This window comes from Argiope bruennichi, chromosome 3, assembly GCF_947563725.1.
Source record: "Argiope bruennichi chromosome 3, qqArgBrue1.1, whole genome shotgun sequence".
Lineage (NCBI taxonomy): Eukaryota > Metazoa > Arthropoda > Arachnida > Araneae > Araneidae > Argiope > Argiope bruennichi.
The window spans coordinates 5,384,101-5,398,958 of record NC_079153.1 but is presented as its reverse complement, the minus strand read 5'-3'; the positions used below and the strand labels follow the sequence as shown (position 1 = coordinate 5,398,958).

The following is a 14,858-nucleotide window of genomic DNA, read 5'->3' as shown; positions in this document are numbered from 1 at the left end:
TCGTCACTGCAAATTATTCTTATCAAAGTAAATGACAATTCTTCATGATTGAGATGTTTGGTGAGGGTGGTGCCAGCTTAGGTGTCGTCCTCATCATCTGACAGCGGTTCAAAATTACGAGTCCGTCCCAAAATAGCCCAAATGTGGCTTTGAAATGGGGCGTTAATGTAACTAAACTAAACTAAATCGTAATGAATGGGACGGGAATTTTCTTAAAATTCCTTGCAACATCAGGGTATCATTCGTTTCGTACTCTTATAATGGAATATATAAATTTCTTACCGCATTTTTAAATGTAAGGTATTTATTTTGTATGCATGGGATGAATTTAATTTATCCCCATTTTTAAGATAAATTACTTTTAAACTTGCTTAATTTTTCAAAAATAAATTCATTCCTACACCAATTCATACAAAAGAATTTGTCTTCGGATGGAAGAATTCTAATAAATGAGGAGTGAAATTCTTCGAAAAGCTGCTGACTAAACTCCTTCAGCGGAATTTTCCCTTTTCGAAAGCATTAAGGCAGCGGCCGCTGTTTAAACCTGAATTTTAGTTCTATGGTGATCTAAAAATTATTTGGCCCCAATCCACTTTTAATATTCTCTGAAGCTCTTAAATTAATCATTCATCTCTTTATAAGTGAGCTGCGAAGACCAAATGAAAGTATTTTAGATTTTAAACGACTCGAATTTATTATTATTATTAATGCTCGCTAAAATTTTTAATCAATAATTTATTATAGATTTTTTATGTAATAAACATTTTTAGATTGCCTTTTTATATGTTTAATTTTCATTAATAGTTTATTTTTTTTTTAATTTTAACTTTTATCTGTATAATGGCAACAAGTTGATTAATCTATTTTTTTTTCCTTTTAATGCGTAACGTGCTCGTGCAGGGTAAATTTCATTTTGTGTCAAATAAATTGCTGAAAAATATGATTAAATTTTTTTTTAATTCATTGAAAATAGAAATTTTATTTATTTGGTAAAACATTATATCAGTGAAAATATTACTTTTTGAACTTCAAATTAATGTAAAAAACAATTTTTTGCTGCTATATTTTCGGAAGTAATGGCGAAAAAACGCCAACGTTTCACTTAATTTTTAATTAGTTAAAATACTAATAAAAAATTCAAAAAAGTCGCTCCGAGGTGCGCATTCCCGACCTTCAAGGTATACATGTGCCAAATTTGGTAGCAGAAGGTCGGAACGTCTATCCTGCAGAGGGCCAACGCACACACACTGAGGTTTATTATAAGTATAGATATATATCTACAATTTTAAAGCTACATATCTCTAATTTATACATGAAAAAAATGTGTAAATTTAGTTATAGGTCAGTAAAAAATTTAGTTAATAACCAACGTAGGTAAATAAAATAATGATCACTTTAAAAAACAAAAAATGCCAAAAGGCTATAAAACTTATTACAATTATGAACATGACAAAAATGTAGCACTTATCACAAAGAATCCCATCAAATTAATAATTTATTATTACTTTTAATAAGTCGTATATCAATTGAAATATATATCTTTATTGTGAGATAATTTTTAGATTAATATAATTAATCATATTTGTCAACAGAAATAATCATATGTACATATACTTATTTTTTTATAGCCATAAATGTGCAATTTTGTTTCCTTGTAATTTAAAATTCCTTTCACTAATTATGGCGATAACCTAATTAGTGTCACTTTCTAAAATATCAATAATGAACTTTCCATCCATTTTAAAGAAGAATACCTTATTTAAATATGAAAGTCGAAATAAAAGTTGTCTTCAGATGCGTAAATAAATAAATTTATTCTTGTCAAGCTAATAAATTCCCTGAGAGGCGCCATTAATTTTAATTAATTTAAATTTAAATTTGAATTAAGGATTAAATTCAAATCCGAATCAATCATGCGGGTTAGTGGTAGATTTCATTGACGTCAAATATTTCTCTTTAGCGCGATATAGTAGCTGTTTTGACTGCGTTTAAAATCATGAAGGTCGTGCCGGTTGCTAAATCAGCTTAAGTAATTCGAAATATCAAAAAGTTTCCATAAAAATTACCTTATTTTCTCGAAGATGAATTTCAAATGAAATAATAAAGTGAACTGGAGTTAATAAGTTTATATCAATAATAAATAATATTTTATATCCATAATCTCTGGTGGAAGGGCAGAAGAATTCAGAGAGTATTAAATTATCGCTTTCAGAGAATTCTTTTATGCATCGCATTTCCAGAAACTTTCTTTCATATATGTGTATATATTAAGTTGAATTAATTATCTTCGATAACTAAGTGTTCTCAAAACATAGTAATAGCAATATATTAATCATGTTAATCAGTTTTGATGAAATACTTTTTATTAAAACAAAAGGAAATTTTACCTTTCATAATTATACATGAAGCGCTGTGATTGGTTAATATAGTTGAAGTGTTGAAATTAGTTGTAAAAACCTTTTCAGTTATCAAAGCTTAATCACAATTTTATTTTGAGAAATCTCTCACAAATGGAGTCGAGAAACAAACGGTATCGTATCTTGGAATTATAAGTTATTATATGAAATTGGTATCGGTGAAATCTGGCTACTGTTTGAGGCTGGGAGCTTGATGCTGAGATTCTGCCATTTTGAATATGCAGATGCTTTTCTTTCTTTTTTCTTAAATTAAATCTTGTATTTCTTTCAGTACTTGACTGCGTTGATACAAAAATTTGCCTCTTACGAGGTTTTTGCTTATTTGCTTGTTTTTGGCAAATGCGAATCAAGCGAAAGTTTTTGTGATCTCTCTATTAGATCTTCTATTTAGACCTCCCTTTGTCCGAAAAACCCACTTTCGGAAATTATATATTTCTATCTAGGAAATCCATAATTCATAGCAAGGACTGAGCAAGAAAATTGTAATATGTTTATGCAGAAATAGGAATTCTGCATCCAATTTTTGAGAAAATTCTAAATGGAATGGAATGGACGGAAAGTTTTGTTCCGCAAAACTCAAGTTTGACAGTCCTTATTGGGACATAATAATTAAAAACTTAGCTAGATTTATGGAGGAATTTGAACCTATATTTACACCTAAATTATTGATAAGCAAGTAATTGTGTTTCCTAATGACCAGAGGAAAAATGTCTAAATTTCATTCGCTTTACGTTTTAGTATTATACGTAACTAATTATATTAAAAAAAACTGAATTACGCACACATATTAGAAACTTGTGGGAAGAACGATTACGTCGGTTTTGTTAAAACTTTTATTGAAAAATTGCGAAAAGTTAAATGGTAAAAGTAGTACAAAATATTTGGGTAAATATAACAAGTAAATAGGATATGTATAATGTATTTACGTGATTTTTTTATTAATTAGTTATTATAAATTTATAATAATAAATTTATTTTAATTACTACGCATGCACGATGTCATGATCACAATACTTATGAAAAGCATTGAGAAGTGATTCTGAGCAACCACCCCAAATAAAAGATTAATAAATTTTTGTTACATTTAACATTTTCTTTCTCGTGAATTTAGAAATACAAGTTGATAAAATGAAGTAGCAGGGCAATAAATAGGGAACATAAATATATTTTTCATTTCTTAGAAGCACATTAATCTTATTAAACTTTTAAAGAAATAACTTTACACATCCTACATCACAAGGGGGTATGAAAGCAGACGCAAGGTTTTTTTTTTTTTATCACTGTTTCAAATTTTTGGTTCTTTTGCAACTATAATTATGGCTTTATATATATTTAAAATAATGAGAGAATTAAATAACCAATCATCCATCTTAATCACTGTTCATGTCTGTTTTTTCATATGAACACTCGTGTCATTCAGACGTGTTCTCGATGGTCTTCCGCCTTCAACCACCATCCATTTTCGAGGAAAGTCTCGAAATATATTCTCTAAATGAAAAGAGGTCTATATAGAGGTCTATAGAGGTCCTTAACCACATCATGGTTCCGCTTTCTAAATTTTCATTTCATATAAAAGTTCCTAAACCCTGGATATGCCATCAAAGGTCCCCTGCTCTTTCATGACTTAACTTTACCGAAATTTTACACCAGTTGCTAAGGCCGCTTCAACCTTAACAACTGGAATTATTTTTCCAATTTGAAGATATATCTAACCAATCAGAATTATCTTCGTTTATGGTTAAAATTTAATTTTTAACGGTACTTTATTTTAAATGATAAAATGTAACTCATGAAAGTTGATTAAGATGAATTGATTATTGCAGTTTATATATTTGGTGAAAAACTACTTGCTATATGAAATAGTGCTTATGTGCATATGAAATTCTGATTACATTTGTTTGCACTTCCTAGGTTCACATGAAAAATCAGCCCATCATTAACCAAATAAAATAGGACACGATATGTCTGAGGTACATGAACTGGGAACTGAAAATAATGAATTCTAGTATGGCTGCCCCGTTTTATTCAAAAACTGTTAAACGAAGAAATATTCAGTTGGTTTTAAGAATGATTTTCGGCTGTATTACAAGTAGAATTCAAATTTGGGCTAGATTTTACCACAAATATTTATTTACATAAGAGCTATATCAAATTTCTACAACATGAGTAATGAGTCATATTTTGAATAATATTCGTAAAACAATATTTACAGAACAGCAGGACAGTAATTTAAATTATGGAAAGATTGAAACCTCGAAGGCCGTTTTGAAAATTAAGACAATATTTTTCTGCCTCTGTGCTTATTTATGTAAGAATAAGTTTACTTTTGCTTTGTTAAAAATATTGTAAATGTACTTATTTCGATTCAATTGCTTATTGAATAATAATAATATAAATTTTAATATATAAAATATATAATTTAATATATAAAGTATAATTATCAATTAGAAAGATAAACTATCTAAAACATTCTTAAATATAAGTAATTTTTTCCCCAATCTATTCTGGAATTTTAAATATTTTATTATTTATTACTTATTCATTTTGCACGCCCATGTGATCAATTGATTATTATATATAATAAGCGATTAATGCATTAAACTAAACATATATATTATAGAAAAAAATATATTATAGATATTGCAAATATTATAGAAGAACTATATATAGTTTCTATTGAAATTTAAGTTGCTAAAACGAAATCATGCTTTTTTAGTTCGGAATTTTGGATATCAATTAATCTGCTGTCGCCGAAATAAAGATTTTAAAGTCTTAAATATGGATAGCAAAATGTACAGTCATTTGAAATGTTATTTGGAATTTAATATTTTATTTCGCAATATGAATATTATTTACTAAGATATAAAGAAATGCAATTTGCCGACCTCTGTGCCTGACCAATAGGAATTAGGAAAGCCGTTATAGTATCTGCTATTGACAATGATGAATAAACAGAAGTAAAATTTTATTTCCGTATATATTTAGAGGATTTTATTCACACTACTCGAAAACCTATAATTTCATAAAAAAGACAAAACATAATCAAATTTTACAACAGCCTTAAGCGTAAGTGACACTGCGGTAGCTTCTTAGAAACATCTGGATTTCGGGGCAAGTACATTATAGTTTTGAGTCTTCAATTCTAGGATATATAAGATCAATCCAAGCTAAATCTGCGGATAGTAAATGTTTGACGGATTGATAGAATTTATTGACACAAGAACCGTTTATGATAAAAATGCGACAAACATCTAGAGAAGTCAACCATCTAACTCTCCGACCCGCCCTAAGGCACACGGATTTAAACCATAGAGCTGAATGACCGGACCGCCGCAACAGCAATTGGCGGGAACTGTGGTTGAGTCCTAAGGGCCGTCACCGGCCACGGTACAACCCTCCCCGAAGGAAGTACGTCCCATCATCGATGGGAGGAGCCAGATCCACCACCTATTAGTGTACCCTCCAGGGTGGCGAGATCCAACCACCATGCCGGAAGCATCTCATCCTCATTTCGAGGTGCCCCCCCCGAGGGTCAAACATCTAGAGAAAGTTAAATTCTCGTTTTAAAAGCTTATTTAAAAATTTTGTCATAAACTTGAACAGTTTATGACTACCTCGTAAAAAGTAGTTACGAGGGAAAATGCAACTTCTTAAATAAGTTTTAAAAGTAAGATCAAATAGCAAAATACAATCATCTTTTAAAGTTAAAAAATGTGGGTGGGGAACTTTAAAAAAGACATCTTTTTAAGTGATGCCCAGAGAGAGAAAGCGGTGGATCAGTTGAGTATTAAAATGTCGTCATTCTATTAGAATATGAGGAACCATATAGCACAATGGCATATTGCGCATTGCAGGGTAGGTTCCCTCAACAGTGAATGCTTAAATTTGATTCAAGTGATAAAAGAATGGATATTTCTAGAACAAGTGGGATTCAGGTATCGTCTTCATCATCTGATTAAATTCCAGCGCTATTTGGTCAGTCCAAAAATATCTTGCTTTAAACGGAACATCAATATAAATAAACTATATAAATGAGCAATATGCAATGGATAGTAGAAATACAGCTTATGATTATTTCCATTCTGAATTATGCCTATGTTTGTCTTATTTGCCTCTATACGCTTGAATAAATTCAAAAAGCTACTCGACTCAGAGAAGTCGTATTTTTCTTAACGAAAGTATATTGCTTATACTAACCAAATTAGAAATAGATATTAAGTTAAAGGCAAAAATAGGAGTAAAAAGAAAGAAATGATAAATCCGGCCTGAAGACTTTTTCAAAGATCATCCTCAGGCAAGGATTCAAAACAGGGAATATTTTCTGTGAGGGGTTTAATTTTTGTCCAAGTATTAGCCGATCCGAAAATTCCAAGAAATTGTCGTTTTTGATTAATTATAAATTATTAATTTGATTAAGAATTAATATCATAAAATCAAAGACAAGAAGATATACAATAATAATAAGCAAAATATTATTTCAAAATGTAAATCTAGCAAGACCATAGAAAAATTGAAGCAAACCAAACTACAATAAGACCATTAAATCACACACACACAAAAAACATCAATAAAATATAAAATCAAAGAACATATCAGTTGAAAGTAAAACTATCAATCAGGTTTTGTTTGATAATTTCTAGCTTATACTAAGTAATAAAGAATAGGCTAAAGTTAAAAGAGAAAAAGAATATATAATAGAATTCAGAAAATTGGGAAAAAATAGTTGGGAACATATCTATAATGAGCTTTTTAAGACTAAGTGAAGGAAAGGAAAGGTCTTTTTTTATTTGAAATTATTTTGGCTTGAAAATTATGAACAAATTTGTCTTTTCAGGAGTTCTTATTAATTTAGAATTTTTCAATGTACAATGGTACTAAATTTCCAGGTTTTGGTGAAATACGGTATAAGTGGGAGATCCCTTTCGAAACCATTGCCACCGGGACGTAGAAATGATCGAACCATTTCTAATGATGCAGAAATCTGTCAACATACATCACTCGTTACCTTGACGTTATCCGTAATACAATCTGAAACCGCTTCATTGAATTTCCATTGACTCTTTCATCAAGGTTCATAATAATATCTTTCGGAAATCGAATCTAGGATATAAAACTTCCGTCACGCATGGATATAATTGAAATTATATCGATAGCTATTTAAACTGTGTTTTGTGGAAACTCTAATGCATCGAAAACATTTCCAAAAAGGACAAATATATAATAGTTTATAATAAAAAAAAATCTACATTTTTCATACATACTACCATACGATGTTCTTTTTTGTGATGGTTCATTTTAAATAATTTTCCACACGCTACTTACAAAGAAAATCTACATTTAAAGAATGAAATAGAGAACTCTTAAAAAATTACATTCATATTTATTAAAAATGAATGTTTAATGAACTTTATTTTCAGCTTAAAATATAAATAATATGGTAACAATTAGAAAAATGTGATATTAAATGCGAAGAGTAGACATTCTACACTAAACAAACCCTATGATCATGGATGAATTAACTCGTTTGCATCTAACAGGTTATCTTCCATTAAAGATAATTTTCAAAATTATTCTATGAAATACATGTTTTTGCTTGAAATCATACATATTTCTATTGATTCAAAATATTGACAAGGTTCTTTTATAAATTACTTTTGCAATAAATTCAGTTTTTTGCAAATCCTCGCAGCTCGACTACGAATTTCAGGTAAATGTAGCTAAAAGTTTTCTCGTGTTAAAGATAACAACTAGAACACTTTTATTTTGCGTTTATTATCAATTGTAGTTTTTATTTATTTTATAAAACATAAAATGCACATCTTTTAGCATTTTCTCCGTGATAAAATTTTCGATATTTCAATTCCCGATTTCAATTTTTTCAATTTCATATTTGGTTTCTTTTAATCTGAAAGTTGTTCAAGTATTACTTCCTACATTGTATTATTCAATATTTTAAACACAGCTCCAAGAAAGCTTAGTTCTGAAGGCAATGTTCTGTATTGTAGCATCAATTTTGTTGTTTTCAACAAGTCATCATTAAAAAAACATTCTGGATTAAAAAATAAGATTTTGCTGCTTACTCTATATTCTCTTTTCACTATTTTATTAGTGTCGCGGAAGATTTCTTTTGGTATATTTATTCTTTAATAATTCAGAACTTATTCGGTCGCAACAGCGCCTTTATATGCTATTTCTGGATTGTTAGTTTTCGTTTGAACTAAAACTCGTGCAGATTTAAATCGTACCAACATCAGTTTCTGGACCTAGATCTCTTACTAACATCATACTTGGAAGATTTTAGGATTTGGCTCAATTAAACTATCAGTAGTAGCTTAGGTAAGACTTAGGTAACTACGGCAATTTGCATAAATGCGAGCTCATTTTCAAGGAAAAATTTCAATATATATTCTTTTTTTATTATAACTTCAAAATAAGAAGAAACATTTACTATAGATGGGAACAGATACTTATGAAGCATCAAGGAAATTACACAAAGAGATTCAAAGTCAAAATGGAATTCTGAAACCAACTTTTCAGTGTTCTCAAGAACTAAACTCACGCGTCGAATTTAGAAGGTTCAAAAATATGAAGTAATGGGAGAAGAACTAGTTAAGCTTACATTTACATTACAATTTATTTTATATAATTCGGAGGAGGAGTTAATGGAATTATGGAAACTGATATAAAGTGACTGGGGTTTGAATTTACTAAAAAACATAAACTTCCATATAATTTTAATTTCTAAAACAACTTGCTACGGAAATTTCTTCTTACAAATTTAAGAAAGACCATGCCTTGTTGTTGTTGCGCACTTTAAAAGCAACCTTAATGGTATGAGTTAAAAGCTTTAATAAAGGACAAATTTATAAATTCTTTTTCAAGAAAGAAGCAATATTAACTGAGCACAGATTTGTTACTCATTAAATTTACGAAGTTGATGAAATTGGTCTTTCAACAATTCACAAACTATCAAAAATTATTGTTAAGTAATGAAATAATCGGACAAAAAGAATAAAGTATATCTATGCCACGTCTGCACTTATATAATTAAAGCAATAGGGTAAGGTTGAGTTAGTTTTACTTAAGTTTATTTTTTAGTATGATTTAAGTAACACATGGTGCGGCTTTAAGATACGTCTTCATATTCGGAACTATTTTGATTTATTTTTTATATTTGGCATTTTGCATCAAAAATGAAGCACGTTTTACTCTAAAAACTATTAAACTATTATAAATTGTTGCTATTAAATTTTTTTCTACTGAAGTTTTGAGGATAACAAGTTGTTTCTTTTTTTATCTTTATAAATTTTTGATTATTTCCGGATTTCTTCTTAAGGGGTACGACTCGAGGGAACCTTTCCTTATTCTTACAAATACAATAAAGTCGGCAAGTTAAAACGATTTTAATATCGGAATCAAATATTTATCATTATATTGAGAACAATGATGATTATGATAAAAGGTTTAAGGACGGAGGTTGTATGAAGGAAGTTTTTGTTTATTAGCGATTCCTTAATGATATTAACTCGGTTATTTAGAAAATTGATAACTCTATTAGCACAAAATTATATAAGTAAAAAGTGTCGTTGCGCAACATTCTGAATCACGAGCAGCATCTTGGAGATATAGTAAAATATGCTGAGCCAATAGAGAAAAGAAAATTCTAAATAAAATAAAAACTATTCTATTTTTTGAGTCTAGTGAGTGCTGTACGAAAAAGATATCACACAAGAGAAAATACATCTGAAGAAAATGAACCAAATGTTTCTAGAAAAGAATCAATTAACCAATAAGTAAATGACATAACCCTCGTTATAAAATGTGCATGCGATGGCGTTACGGTGACCACGTTTTGACAAATTTGTTTTCTCTAAATGCATCGGTATTGCTTTTCATACAATAAACTACTAAAAGAATTTCTTAAAAAAATAGCTTGGATTAAAAGTGATTTAACAAAGATTAAAACTTAAAAGATGGTTCATTTGATGAATTGAAATTTCCAATTATTTTTCAGCATATATAATGAATATTTCTCTTCTGCGAATGACTGATAAAAAGAATATTAATTTTTATCAAAATATACTTGAAGAAACTTTCTTCTTACATTCACAAACGTACTGACGTTTCTCAAAAGTATTCAGAACATTTCTATATTCATTGAGAAATTCTTAATCTTAAAAAAATGTTCTCGTTACAATGATATTTTATTTATTCAGTTTGGGATTTCCATTTAAAAGGTTAAAAAGCTGAGGATTTTATAATAGGAACAATCATTTTATGAAAAAAAAATGCCTTTATCAAAAACATTTCAATCTTATTCTTTTTATTCTTTTTTTAAATCTGAATGGCAATCAATACCATTTAGGCAAATGCTTTGTTGTATCTCTCTTTAAACTATTTTACAAAGACAACGAACGATTCTGAATCAAACATTTCTCTTTTAATAAAAAATGATACAGCTATTCATGGAATTTAAAACGACAATGAGCTCTTTAGAAAACTAAAGTTGGATACAAATAGATCGGTTTTTACCTTTAATGTTTTTCTGAGATACTTAAATGGGATTCTTTATTTTTCTTAAAAGAATCATGGCCATAAAAATATATGCCTATTTTAGCTTATTGACATTTCAATCCAATAATAATTTCAAAGGTTATTAAGAATTAAGAATAAACATTCACGTAATTTGAATTTAAAAAATTAATACTTAGATTAAAGATATACATTATTCCAATACATAACCTTATAAGAAATTCCTTATATAAAAATTAGTTTTAGAACAAGGTTTAACATCTTTTGCCATTTTAGTAATTTATTGGACAAAAATCTCAGTATTCATTGAAATTATAATAATTTTTGTTTGACTTATGTAGATTTCATATAATTCAGCAAATGACTTAACTACCGTGCTATCGTCCTGGTTAGTGCTGCACAATTAATGATTGTCCGATTCCTATTAAATGAAGTTGTTATTTCGTTTTATAACAAGAATTTTTATATATTAACAAAAATATTCACTTTCTAACAAAAAAAGTGGAATTATGTGTACTCGGAAATGAGTTACTATAATCTGTTTTTAGCAAAAAGCTAGAATATAAATTTAGTGATATTTATGTAAAACAAAGGCTTTTTAAATTTTCTGTTCAACATTTTCTACAAAGGCTTTTTAAATTTTCTGTTCAATGTTTTCTATATATAAACTTATAACTTCCTGCCCACAGATGGCATGTTAATTACACTTCGATTGCAAATGTATCTCGAGAATAGGACAAGCATAGTATTTGATTGTGTCTTAGTAAATGAAAGTTTAGTATTTAAAATGTTCCGCAGCTTGATACATAAAATAAAATACTTCCTAGGGCTGCTAGTTAATATTTTTCTACTTCTACATATTGAGAAATAAATTCTTACCTGGACCCTTTGTTAGAAGCATTATTATGCAGAAAGGCACTGCTAAGAGAATGATTGCTAAATAAAATGACGTCATCATAGATCGACGTAAAAGGAATTGCTGATATATGCTCTTCATAACACTGGTGCAAATCATGTCCTTTAGATAACTTTCTTAAACATTCATAAATTCGAGTCAAACTTTTATGTAAATTTTTATCAGAAATAGAATTTGTTTTAATTTATTTTTCATTAAAATGATTTCCGAACGAAGATTTTGCAATTTATTTCTTTATTGCACATTTCAGCTGAATTTCCACGTTTTTCAGAAAATTATAGCCGTTTTCAGCTACTTGTGAATAATCCTTATATGACGACAACCATATAAATCATAATACGTAGGAATTATTCCTCGAAAAATGCCATATAAAAATACAATGCAGTATCTTCTTAAATAAAAGTTTTTGAATTCGGAATAAATGTATTTCTTCGCAAAAAACAAAATAATTTTCGTTTTAGAAGAGTAATAAATTTCCTTTTATAAGAATAAGGTTCCACTAAATGAATTAAGCGAGATTTATAAAGATATTCTGAGTTTCTGCGAATGCGTTTAGTATCTTTAAGTATAAAAAGAGTTATGCATTGGAACTTAGAATAAAGAACCGGCGTCTCTGCAACGACCAGTTTTGTCGGTGGTCCGTAACCTACTGGTTCTAGTGCTCAAGAGCAGAGAAGGCTATTGCTCTGACAGATGCGGAGAGGTACAGCGAGCTTTTTAGAGCCTCTTTTCATCCCAGATGGCGCTGCTGCACGGAGGATAACTTTGAACACGTGATTGAAGGATTCGTCGAAACAAGATTGCGTTGCCTTGAAATCTTTTTCACGTTTTTGGCAGTTGGGGAAGAATGATTGGACAAATAAAATTGAAAAGAATCATTATTGAAAAATAATTAATTGATTTTTTTAAGCGCAGCCTTGAAAAATGTGATGAATAAGTTATATCTAATTCTGAACAGAATTTGGAATATGCATATCTGTTCAGATAAAGGTAGTTTGTATTAGAGGAATAAGCTACTCTGATTTTTCCTTTCATTTCGTCAAAATTGAGCCGCGCGTGCTTTCACCATTACTTTGTATTATAAATTTCCCATTCTTTCTCAATTGCATCCTTAATGAAGTTTTCATTAAAACCACTTCATTATAAAATCCTTACTCCACCATTCTTATTATCATCGGAAGTTTCATTCTTCGAATTCCATTGTCTTACTTTGGTCTAGATTCTTTCTTACATAATTTATCTTTACAACGCGCAGTGCATACATTAAGTACACTATTAATAATTTTCGATAGCAAGTCATCTGTAATATGAGAGAAATTGTTTTAAAGAAGTGAACTAAGTTTCTAATGATAGATAGAATTCGAATTAAAAATCAATTCACATGATAATCAAAACTAGATTTTTTTCTTCTTATTTGCAACATTTGAATTTATTTTTTCTACATAATTGCTATGTAACAGAATAATTAATTTAATTTCTATCTGCTGTTAAAAATTATCTGAAATAAAACAATATATTCAATTTTTGCAATAAAAATGATGTAATTATCACTAAGTATTCTTCAGTAATTTAAAAAAAAAAGATTATTTTAAAGCAATCAAAATTTTATCGATAGAAATTATAAGCTACTTACTTGAGAATGAAATGCTATCTCTACTGAAATGAATGAAATTAAAAAGTATTTACTAGAGAATGAATAAAATTAAAAGCTAGTTACTAGAGAATAAAATGCTACTTACTACTAAAATGAATGAAATTAAAAGCTACTTTTTAAAGATGGAAATGTACTTACTATTAAAATGAATGAAATTAAAAGCTGTTTACAAAAGAATGAAATGCTACTTACTGCTAAAATGAAAATTAATTAAATGAAATTAAGTTACTTACTAGGAAATAAATTGCTATTTTCTACTAAAATGAATGAAATTAAATGTTATTTACTAAAGAATGAAATTAAAGGTTATTTACTAAAGAATGAAATGCTATTTACTACTAAAATGAATGAAATTAAAAGTTACTTACTAGAGAATAAAATGCTATTTACTACTAAAATGAATAAAATTAAAAAATATTTACTAGTGAAGAAGATTCTAACTACTGCTGAAATGAAATTAAGAGCTATTTAAATGACTAGGAAATTTTATTAAAAAGTAAGTTTACATCATCACATTACGCAGTGCAGATAAGCAGCCTGTCGTATTAAGAGCCAAAAAAGCCTTTTTGGGGAAGATTTCTTATCTGACTTATTAAAGTAGAACAAACGGCCTTGAAGCAGATGTGAGTAAAATGTCAAACAATGAAACGCTTAATGAAATTTTATGCTTCAAAGCTTCAAAATTCTACATACTAGTCTGCATTTCGATAAAGTCTAAAATAGAAATTAAATACACAAAATTGAAAGAAATAATCATGTTCTAGAATCTCTTCTAATACATAGTGTTGTGCAATGTCACAATATTTGAAAAGTAATAGTGAATAATATTTTCTCGAGTGCTGAAATATTCTAAAATGTAAACTTCTGTAATTTTACTTAATACATTTCATGGCATTGGAAAATACCCTTCGATATTCTAAATAAATTGTATGCTATATTATTAAATACTGCTACACAATATTGATTCGAATTGTTTAGCATTGAATAAAAATATGCAATATTGAAAATCTAAAATTTATCTATTAAGATGCGAGAAAAAAATTAAGAGTCTTACGTATAAAGAATTCTTTAATAAATATCCCGTTTTGCACCTTCCTGGGCTATCTTCAATTTCGAACTTGAAATATTTTGATTATCTAAATGACATCTAATGCGAAAGATTGGCAAAAATTAGGATGGTAGTTGTATCCGTACAAATATAATTAGAATCCCTGGAAACAGAATTTTAGCATTAAAAAGGAGAAATGATTCCTGTAAAAAATGTTTCATGCATCTTAATTCTTGATAATTTGCCTATACAAAACAATTTTGTGAGGATTCAATATTTAAGTTCTAACAG

At 28.6% G+C, this 14,858-nt stretch overlaps 1 protein-coding gene across 2 annotated transcripts in view; it reads right to left on the bottom strand.

The window, feature by feature from the left end:
* The window catches only part of LOC129963632 (alpha-1,3-mannosyl-glycoprotein 4-beta-N-acetylglucosaminyltransferase A-like), a 131,683-nt gene extending 119,157 nt beyond the window's left edge, over window positions 1–12,526 (bottom strand). For both annotated transcript variants that reach the window (XM_056078115.1, XM_056078117.1), the window contains exon 1: window positions 11,829–12,526. In XM_056078115.1, the coding sequence (XP_055934090.1) occupies window positions 11,829–11,964 (136 nt within the window). In that variant the 5' untranslated portion in view covers window positions 11,965–12,526. The remainder of the gene's footprint in view (window positions 1–11,828) is intronic.
* Between the last annotated feature and the right edge of the window lie 2,332 nt (window positions 12,527–14,858).